The sequence below is a fragment of the Carya illinoinensis genome, chromosome 13 (genome assembly GCF_018687715.1).
Source record: "Carya illinoinensis cultivar Pawnee chromosome 13, C.illinoinensisPawnee_v1, whole genome shotgun sequence".
NCBI classification, from domain to species: Eukaryota; Viridiplantae; Streptophyta; class Magnoliopsida; order Fagales; family Juglandaceae; genus Carya; species Carya illinoinensis.
The window spans coordinates 25,958,161-25,968,801 of NC_056764.1; the positions used below are offsets into that span (position 1 = coordinate 25,958,161).

The following is a 10,641-nucleotide window of genomic DNA, read 5'->3' on the forward strand; positions in this document are numbered from 1 at the left end:
TGTAAAATGTTAAAAATATAGATCACGATTGATAAAAACTCAAATTCCAATTTTACAATAAATACCTAAAACCAAGAAAATATATATAATAATAAGAGGAAGGGAAAAAGCCTAAAAGAGAAGAGGAGATGAAAAAAATGAAAGAAAGAAAAGCGGGCATGACCAGTCGGTGGACATAGAGCGGTTTTTTGAGGTGGTTGGAGAGAGAAAACTCTCATATGTTGATCACTCATCACATATTCACATGGACGGGAGTTGAAGGCAAAAAGACAAATACTTACCAAGTTACCGTAGATGCTATTTCAGTTGGAAGACACTTTTCATGGGAAAATGCTGGAAAGATAGATGGGAGAGGTTCTTCAGGTACAAGTTGAGTCATCTCTAAAACCTACCAATACGTAGCCGTCTAACTGAAGCAAACTCCAAAATTATATTCTTTAATTTATAATTGCTCCCTACACCTCAATACCACTGTAATTTCTCTGTTAATTTCCCACCAATTCTCTCTCTTGCTGTCTCTCACTCTCTCTCTCTCTTCTTGTTCAATGTTGAGCTCTCCACAACTCCAAGGAAGCCCGAAATAAGACTATTGAGATAATGATACTCACGTCCCACATTCTTCAGTCCCTTTGCTTCGACCCAACTCCACCACCCCAAATGCCGTCCGTGAAAATTTTCTTTCCTTCTCAAAATCTTTTTTAGTATTTATTTTTTCATTGTTTTCTAAACCAGCAAGAAAAAGAAAACATTTTTCTTTTCTACTTCAAGAATAGGCCCTTTTCATTGCCAGCCATGACTGATGTCCTCAACCTCAACCATTCCCCATCCCATTTCTCTGATTCTTCTTCTTCGCCTACAAGAGTCTCTTCCCCTACTTCTTCCTTATCCTGCGTACCCCTTCAAAAGGAGGACATCAATCACTCTGACTGTGACTCACCCTCTTCCTCTGTAGCTGAGGACAGGGATTTTACAGCGACTGGCTGTGAGGCAGAGGAGGAACGTGACAAACGAAGAAGGGATCAGTTGTCTTTGTTGGCATTGCTGGTGGCCATTTTCAGGAAATCTTTGATTGCTTGTAAGAATACTGACAGGAGGGAGCTCTGTGCCATGGAGATCGGGTGGCCCACTGAGGTGCGCCATGTCGCGCATGTTACCTTTGATAGGTTTAATGGGTTCTTGGGATTGCCTGTGGAATTTGAACCTGAGGTGCCCAGGAGGTCTCCCAGTGCCAGGTACATTTTGGGGTTTTGTAAATGCTGGTTGTTTGTTATTTTTGGTTGGAACGTGTGGGTGTTATTTTCTTGATTCGATTATTAATTGCTCATTTAGTATTAAATCGGTAAAATTGGTTGATTTTGATTGATGGGTTTTGCTATTCAATTTCTAGATTTGCGAATTTGCTCCTTTTGCTGTGTGTCATTGTTCGTGGAATTTGGCTTTCTTTTCTTTTTTCCTTTCTTTTTGTTGTTGGGTGGGTTGTGGAGGGGGAAGGTTGGGTTACGGTGCTTACTTGTCGTGGAATACAAGCTTGAGATTGTGATTTGGTGTGCGTAATTGGTGGGTTTTTTCCTTTTCAGATACTGTAGTGGTATTTAATCGGAGATACTGTGGTGGTTTATGGCATCAATTCTTCAGATTGTGGGGTTGTGTTGTTCAATTGCCGAATTCCTTTTCTTTCTTTTTTCCTGTATGTTTGTGGCCTACTTTTTAGTTTTTTATAATCGATTTCCAACTTGTAAAATTGAAAATTGTAAAACTTTTTGGTTGCAATTTACAGAAGCCATTCGTTATCTTTTTGATAAGTAATTTACAGAACCCCATTCTTTTTTATTGCGATTTACAGAACACAATCTTTTTTTTTGCAATTTACAAACTTTTTTATGTTTATTTGTTGTTTAACGCAGTTTTTGCTAATTGTGGTGAATGCGATCTAATATATGCGAAAAAAGTAAAATTACTGGGAGGCCAAACAAAGTAAAACCCAAATCATGATATCAGGAGTTGATCAGCAGCTTACCATTGGGGAATTGCCACATACCACATGATATTTGCTATATCAATTTCTTCTCCAGCTTTGATTCCCCAGCTACTAAGGGCATGTTGGGAAAAAGTTTTCATCCCAAAATTCTCATCTTATCTCATCCCATCTCCTTACCAAACATCTCTTAAGCATAAATACTTTCAAACTAATCATTATAACTTTCTCAAACTTAAAATAAATAAATAAATAAAAATTCAACTTTTTCAAATTCCCAAACAAAAATAATATTAAAAAGCTATATTCGAATAATATTTTGACTTTATAATATTTTTTATTCAACTTTTTCTCACTCCTTTCCTAAAACCCCATAAAACATTAATTCAAACTATCTCACTACTATTCACAAACTATTTGTTATCTTAAATTGGTCTGCCTTCACAATGGGATAGAGAGCTGAGTTTCCCAATTAGGGGAACAGGTGCAAATGAGGTAGTATCCCTTCCCGAGTGTAGCTAAATTAGCCTTGGTTGCAATTGCTTGGATTCTGTTTCTTATTTGAAGTCGTTTAATGAATTGTTTACTAATTCTCTGTTGTTTAATAATTTTCCCTTTGCGTTGTTTAATCAGCCTTGACAAACAAGGACCCCTATCTATCTTATTGTTGTAGTTATTTTACACACAAATATTAATCATCAGAGCATTAATATACACTCAGAAACACTAATATATACACACAAATTAGTAAAAGGGGTTTCCCAACTTGCCATTGTGCGTGCCTGATGGACTCTGCATGTTTGTTTCTTCATATATAGGGATCTAGAGAATTTGAAGCTTCCCTAGAATCACTTATAAAGCCAGTTTCACCTAGTAAGTAGCCAATGTGGAACTTAACACCCATGACTACCTTTATAACCTAACCACTTTATGTGGGTTATTCATACTTCCCAATGGGGAACTGGGATGTCATAAACTCCCCCGCTTAAATTTCTGACATCCTCATCAAGGCAATATCATGCAGTGCTCCAGTTCACACAGCCAGCCTCACCAAATGGGTCTGATAATGTATATAAGGTCCCAAGGAAGGCACTTACTACATTTGCACTATAATCCAAAATTTTTTGTCAATTTAAAGCTTCCCAAGAATCATATATAACTCAGCTTCACCTAATAAGTAGTAAATATGAGACTTAGCAACCATGACTACCTTTATAACCTACCCACACCATGTAGGTTATTCATATTCCCAAAGTAGAAATTCAGGTTACATAATATACAGTTTACCGATTTATATCCATTTAGGAGCATCTCATGTGATTGGTGTTTTCATTAAAACACATGCATTTCAGATTGTTAAATGTTTTTGTTGAGAAAAAGGATGTTACCCCACAATCTTATTAGTAGCCTTCCCTTTTGGCAGAGTAATACCGTAGTTACATTCATACACCTTGGGGGTTACATCATATACACCCAAAACCGAAGGTTCCCAAAAAATATATATATATTTATATATCAAATACCTTATTCCTATACAATTTAAAATCATTTACAGCTAATGTATGGAAGTCCAGCCCTATCCAGTACCAAAGCACATTGCATGCTCCGTGTCAATTCATCCCAATTATTGAAAATACAACTCTTCTAATGCTCCTAATTTGGCCAAATTGTCTGCGACATGATCAACCTCTCAAAAAATATGTTTCTGATAAATTTCATAACCTTTGATTGTCATCAATCTGGTCCTACAACTCTGAAATACCAGGGGCAGCAACCTGTTCCTTCCAGCCATCCAACCACCACCCGAGAGTCTGACTTCACTTCAACCTCCCAGAGGTTTTGTTGAATGCACAGCTTAAGACTGTCTAGGATGGCACTCACCTCAGCCACAGTATTAGTACCTTCCCCATAGTAGAAAGAAAAGCCACCAGAATCTATCCTCTTTCTTCCTCACAATGTCTCCACCACCACTCAGACCTGGATTTCCAAAGCAACAGCCATCCATATTGTCCCAAAATTGAACCTTCCACCTTTTAACCTTTACAATATGTTTTACTTGGTTTATTTTGGAAACATTATCAGCCATCGTCATCTTGATTTTTAATACAAGCACTCTCCAAGTAGTATCATCTCAGAAAGATTTCATATTTCTCTTAAATTGTAGAATCTTCATGTAATTCTCTGATGACATCTCTGCATCACATTAGATAGTATAATTTTTTTCTTTAAAGCATGTTAATTTTTCACCTTTTTCTTTGGGGTTCTTCTTAATTGTTTGACTGGTATGACCTCTATTGTGCTTATCCTTTGACTTGTTTTTTCTGAAATGTAGTACTACCGTCTTCGGAGTTTCCACGGAATCCATGCAGTTGTCATTTGATTCTAGAGGGAATAGTGTGCCATCCATTCTCTTGCTAATGCAAAAATACTTGTATGCACTAGGTGGCCTGCAGGTATTTCACCTTGTTCTTTCCCTTTTCCTCCATCTTGATTCTTCTTTAACTTCATGATGCCGACTTTAAATTCAGGACATGATTTGTCTGACCACATGCAATAATTGGAAGAAAAATTCTATTCTCAAGCTGGCATGTAAAGCATAATTAGTAAAGTACTTACATGACATAACTTGATTTGAAAGATAAATTTTAAAATTTGAATCTTACAAATCCAATCTTACCATTTAAGTGATTTGAATGGTGTACCCTATACACTGGCTTGAGAATATAATAACTCGAGTTGGAAATTGAAAGAAGTTTGTGAATCCAGTGGTTTGACTTCTGCATGACTTGGCCTTTTGTTATTTATGCTGTTGCATGTCGAGTTGTGTTTTGTGGACACTTCCTCAAACTATTATGTTTACAAGTTTAGGCAGAAGGCGTTTTCAGAATCACTGCAGAAAATAGTCAAGAGGAGTTTGCCAGGGATCAACTGAATAGAGGAGTGGTACCAGAAGGCATTGATGTACACTGTTTGGCAGGACTCATTAAGGTATACCATTTTTATTCTACTAGCGTTCATTAAAGATACCATTTGTAGGCATCATGCATGCCGTACAGTTCTTTACGAGTATGCGGAAGCGAGTTGATCAAAATAAGAGCTATTTTAAAAAATTCCAACTCCTAGCAATAGGCAGATTAAGTTTTTTCTTTTTAAAAAAAGAAATGCAATATAATATACAAATGCTTGTAAAACGGTGGTCCTTGTTTGTTTGGTTAGTAAACAAAGCGACATAATTCCATGGTTGAATACCTCTTTTCGTTGCATTTCCTGGGGGGAGAAGAGAGAGAGAGAGCAAAAAGTGATTTAGATAAATATGAATTTTTGTGAAAGTAAATTTATTTCAAAACCTAAAATTCCTGTTGGGATCCATTTTTGTAATTGTTTAGAAAAAAGCTACTTTTTGATAACATCTGTTGGCTTTTTTAGTTATTTTGGATATTCTTAACTGTTAAGTTTAGGATTTGTCAGTCATAAGTTATGCAGTTTAACCAGAAATAGCAATTTAATGTATAAAAATAAAATCAGTTCTTTTAAAGGTTCTAAGATTTAATTTCGAAGGATGAGTTTCTTGATTAAATATCATGTTAGTTTTTTTTTTCCCTAATCAGATATCATATTAGTTTGAAGTTGATAATTTTCAATCAGTTGTGGATAAATTTCTCAAGAAAACACCAACATTGGAGAACACACCATTTGCCCAATAAACTTATCTTTGAAATATAAAATGAAAATTGTTGATGATGATATATGGTCGAAGTTGACTTTAAAAATCTTCTTGCAGTTACCAGGCTGCTGATTGCAATTTTTGATTACCTTCCAGATGCTTGAGAACTGTAAAAAGCATATCTGCGAAAGGCTTATTGTCCACCTAAAATACATTCAGTATTCACCAGGAAATATAAGAAACAAAAACAATATCAACAAGTCTTTTTATTGCCACTGGCTATTTTTTTATGCCACAATTTCTGTCCTTTCACTTTCTGTGTTGGATAGACAGAGGCCCTCCTATGGAATACAACAAGAAAAGCATCAAATGTAGGAGAATTTTATTAACATATATACATGTGGGGTAAACTTGGACCAATTAAGGAGGATGTCTTCTTCCTTGACCTGTATGGACCAATTCATGTTTGATCCGTCTTGCTATGACACTTAATCTAACGGACATTAAGTTCAAAGCAAATATATGTCAAGTGCAGTCAACAATCACTGTGGAAATAGTGTTTGACCTATTCCAGATTGATTGTAATGTCGATACATGGCCCTATGATAACTAGTTAAGGATGAAGGCCTGTAACTACTAAAGATGTATTTACTGACTTATATTTATCTTTCAGGCTTGGTTTCGGGAACTCCCAACTGGGGTTTTGGATTCCCTATCACCCGAGCAGGTCATGCGATGCCAGACAGAAGAGGATTATGCTGAACTTGTGAGGCTTCTACCCCCAACTGAAGCTGCTTTACTGGATTGGACCATCAACTTGATGGCTGATGTTGTGCAAGAGGAACATCTGAACAAGATGGATGCACGCAACATTGCTATGGTTTTTGCACCAAACATGACTAAGGTGAGTTTAATTATCTCGCTACTTAAACTCCAGAAAATTTTCACAATCTCATAACAAGGACTATAAATTTCTTTCTTTCTAAGAAAGCATTTGAGCTTCCCTCTAAATCAAATCAGCTTCTTGTGTTCCCTGGGACCTAATCTAGAAAGCATGTTTCCAATTGCATTTAAATGCATCCATATTTGGACCATTTATTTATTTAGTATTTTAGGATTACAAAAGAGGTCTCACCCTTTCATTGCCATGTTAGTGATGTCATGTTACACACTAACTATCAAGTCGTGTGTTGAAATGATATGTAAATGATAAAAGTTTGAGGGAGATTGGCAATTTAGAGCTACAATCTATCCCTACATCAGCTCCGAAGAATTCATCCTTTTTATTATCATTTCCCTATAAACTGAAACGTATCATGCAAATGTGGAGGTCAGATTTATCCAATGGTGGAATGACAGTATTTTTACTTCTTTTGTTGCAGATGGCAGATCCTTTGACTGCCTTGATGTATGCAGTCCAAGTGATGAACTTCCTCAAGACCCTGATCTTAAAAACATTAAGAGAGAGAAAAGATTCTATGGTGGAGCCTTATTCTGCTAGCCCTTTAGATCCTTCTGATGAGAATGGACACTGGGGCGCTTCACAAACCTGCCTGGAAGATATTCACTTAGAGAATGATGAGATAGAGCAAGCATTCATTGCTGAAGAACCTACTTCTGAAATTTCCCTCAACTCTAATCAAAACAATAACACAATTGACACAGCAGCTGAAAGTTTATTGACTTCTGAGAAAATAAACTCTGATGGAAATGGCTTTTTTGAGATTCCAGCTCAAGTTGACCCTTCCATTACCAAAACCGAAGGTGGCGAAATCAATGGGGCAATAGCTGTAGTTCAAGGTAATGCAGGAAAGGTAAAGACTGATCAATCAAGTATTTCAATTTTTGGAAAGGGACCAAGGAGAAAATGTGGTCTGCAACCTGTAGTTCCTGGAACCACTTCTGTTGAGAAGACCATGGGAATTAGCAATCTGAGTCGCATAGACTCAAGGATAGAGCGGTTCGAAGCCTGGAGGTGAAGGAAGCTCAACAGCATTTGGGCTACAATTGATTCTATTGTAGTTCACTGTAAGTCTGGTTGATTTGGAATTTAGGGAAAGTTTGTGAATTGCTCATTGTATGTTGTCTGTATTGTTGGGTGGTTTGCTTGACCTGTTCTGATTTCATGGAGAAAACTTACTCATTCTCATACTAACACTGTTAATGGTGTTTCATTGATGCGGTTTCTTTGCGCATGGGTTTGTTTACCTGCCTGTGAATGACCGATCTCTTAATTATGTTAGTCTTTATTTTTTTGCAAAATTTCCTGTTTCTTTGGATATTCCAAGTTCATGGAAAGAGTGATTTTAGGCCACTCATTTCCCTTTATTATAATGATTAGGACTATATAAATAAATGAGACTATTCAAGAAGTAGCTCTCGGTTTGATAATAGAGAATTTTAAAATGAGAATTTTAAATTTTAAGATGAAATATTATATTTTAATATTATTATTATTTTGGAATTTGAAAAATTTAAGAAAAAATTGAATTATCTATTATATTTTATATAGAGATTTGAAAAAGTTGTAATGATAAGATGAGAATTTTGAGTTTGAAAAGAAAATTTTTATGTGTCAAACCGAACTAAATCAACTTAGTCAAACTTGAATTCGGCTTAATTTGTTTATTAAATGAGTTTTGTGAATACAAAATTATAATCAATTATCAAACGATATAATTCATACAACCGATTCAATTTGTTTATTGGGCGATATTTAATAAATAAATTTTATGACATCTACTTCATGTTTTATTTTTCATAATATTTATTATCTTTAACTTTATAATGAAAATAACTTAAATATGTAAAACCATAAAAAAATATTTTTCTAATACTAAACATTGCTTAGATCCTTATAAAAGCAATCATTAATATGTTTTAAAATATTTACAAAACTTTAAAGTTTATGAAAATTTGTAGATGAAATTATGATATACAATATAATACAATATTTTGTGAAAATTAAGTAGTTTGTGAACAAGTCAGAACTTGCTGTAGTAATAAAGAAAAATTCTATTCATTATTCTTACACGTCACACGATACACACTAATGATAATATAAAATAAGTTGTCTTGTCCCAAGGTTCCGTTCACACTTAACAGTCATGATTTTTTTTTTTTTTTTGTTTTTATTTTTATTTTATTTTTATTTTATTTTTATTTTATTTTTATTTTTATGGGCGTGTGACACGTTGATGAATATGTGTGTATATATATATCTACTATATCTATAAACGTCAATATAAAAGGCTAAACTCAAATTCAAATAAATATTAAAACAAACGAGAATTGACACACACATGAAACAAAAAGATTTTGGCCTTTCCTTCAGATTTGTGGGAAGACCACGAAATGCAGATAAAGATAATGACTATCATCATCATTGCTCTGGAAAAGTAAAATGAAATACGATAATCAGAAGAAGTAGGCAAAACTCAGGAATCAGGAGGCTGTGGAAGGGAAATAGACACAGCAAGTCTTGCATCGATGCTTGTTTTCGCACGAAGAAATAGATATTGTTCTCAGATAAGGAGTGAACGTGCAAAAAGGATCGCCCGAATATCCCTTCGTGCTTCTGGAAATGAAAATTACATTTACAGCCGAAAGTGGACGGCATTCTCGACGTACAATATTACACGAACACCTGGCTGCTGCTCACCACGCTTAGAGGAAGTACTAAATATACGACGAGTGTTGCGACGATGGCAGTAAAGGTATTTTATAAAGAAAAATTATGCTAGCCGTCGTGATTGCGTTGACATCTGTAATATTTTTAAATAAATAAATAAATATATATAAAAAATTAATTTTTTAAAAATAGATCATATTTTTATTTAAAACTTTTACACGATGTATGTACACTTTATAATTGTATATAAAATTATTTTTTTATAAAATTAAATTTATATATTGACCGATTTGTTGACATGTCTATTAAATTAAATTAATATTATAAAATAAATTTAAAATTATCATACGAAATCATATCAATTTATAAATTTATTTTTATATAATTTATGTATAGTTAAAATATTTATCTAAATCTATATATATATTTTAGAGAAGTAAATTTATAAATTGACATATTTTCATATGATATGTCCAATTTACTTTATAATAAAAAATAATTTTATTATGTAACATATTTTATCAAACTATATTAAATTGTAAATTTATTTTTTTATAATAATTATATTTATATGTAAAAATAAATTAAAATGATACCTATATTTGTATTGTGATTGTTACTCAAATCTAAGATATCCAAAAGAATTTTGTTAAGTACAATTTACAATTCAAAAAATCTGAAGTTCTTGGAAGACTATCCATAGTCATAGTTGGTACCTCCCCCTGCCAATCATCTGTGAACAAGTGGGCGATAAACAACAGATGAATGGAAGACAGCCAGGATTCCGATAACCAGGGTCCAGGGAGTTGCTATCCAAGAAATGGAAAAAATCACATCACCACACCCTGGATAACACTAGATCATACTGAAATGGCAATACATATGTGATTTCAAATTCCAAAAAGTTTCTTTGTTATTATTATTCTTTTTTTCTTTTTCTTTTTCTTTTTCTTTTTTTAATCATTGTCTCATCCTTATGATTATGCATGATTTATGGGTTTCTTTTTCTAAGAAAGTATTTCTTTGAGACAAATGATTAAATATATATTATTAAGATTAAATCCGGCGCCTATCATATAATATGGTATATCATATTGTAATATCGACTTTTTTTATAAATTTAAAATTATGGCCACATCACTTTAAAGATTTTTATTAAAAGGAAAAAACAATCCACAACTCTCTAAATTATATTCATTTACTGTTTTATCTAATGATTGGATGATAAGTAATAAATGAAAAATAATTATTTAATTATTTAACGGCAAGAATTGTGAAAGGACGGTGATAAAAATAAAATAAAAAGACGGTGTAGAGCATTTTCAAACCTTAAAGTACGGCCTCTGTCCACTCGATAGTTTAGGGGTTCTG

The 10,641-nt window shown here is 33.7% G+C and overlaps 1 protein-coding gene across 1 annotated transcript; it reads left to right on the forward strand.

The window, feature by feature from the left end:
- The first annotated feature begins 242 nt into the window (after nt 1-242).
- Nucleotides 243-7,901, forward strand: LOC122291837 (rho GTPase-activating protein 1). The gene is made up of 5 exons (XM_043099848.1): nt 243-1,232; nt 4,308-4,428; nt 4,844-4,963; nt 6,313-6,543; nt 7,022-7,901. Exons 1-5 carry the CDS (start codon nt 793-795, stop codon nt 7,616-7,618), a joined length of 1,509 nt encoding a protein of 502 aa, XP_042955782.1. The 5' UTR covers nt 243-792; the 3' UTR covers nt 7,619-7,901.
- Nucleotides 7,902-10,641: the final 2,740 nt, after the last annotated feature.

Coding starts and splice junctions, on each gene's coding strand:
- LOC122291837 (XM_043099848.1), top strand. CDS start 793: ATGACTGATGTCCTCAACCTCAACCATTCCCCATCCCATTTCTCTGAT. Junction 4,964..6,312: donor GTTTGGCAGGACTCATTAAG/GTATACCATTTT, acceptor TTTATCTTTCAG/GCTTGGTTTCGGGAACTCCC. Junction 6,544..7,021: donor TTGCACCAAACATGACTAAG/GTGAGTTTAATT, acceptor CTTTTGTTGCAG/ATGGCAGATCCTTTGACTGC.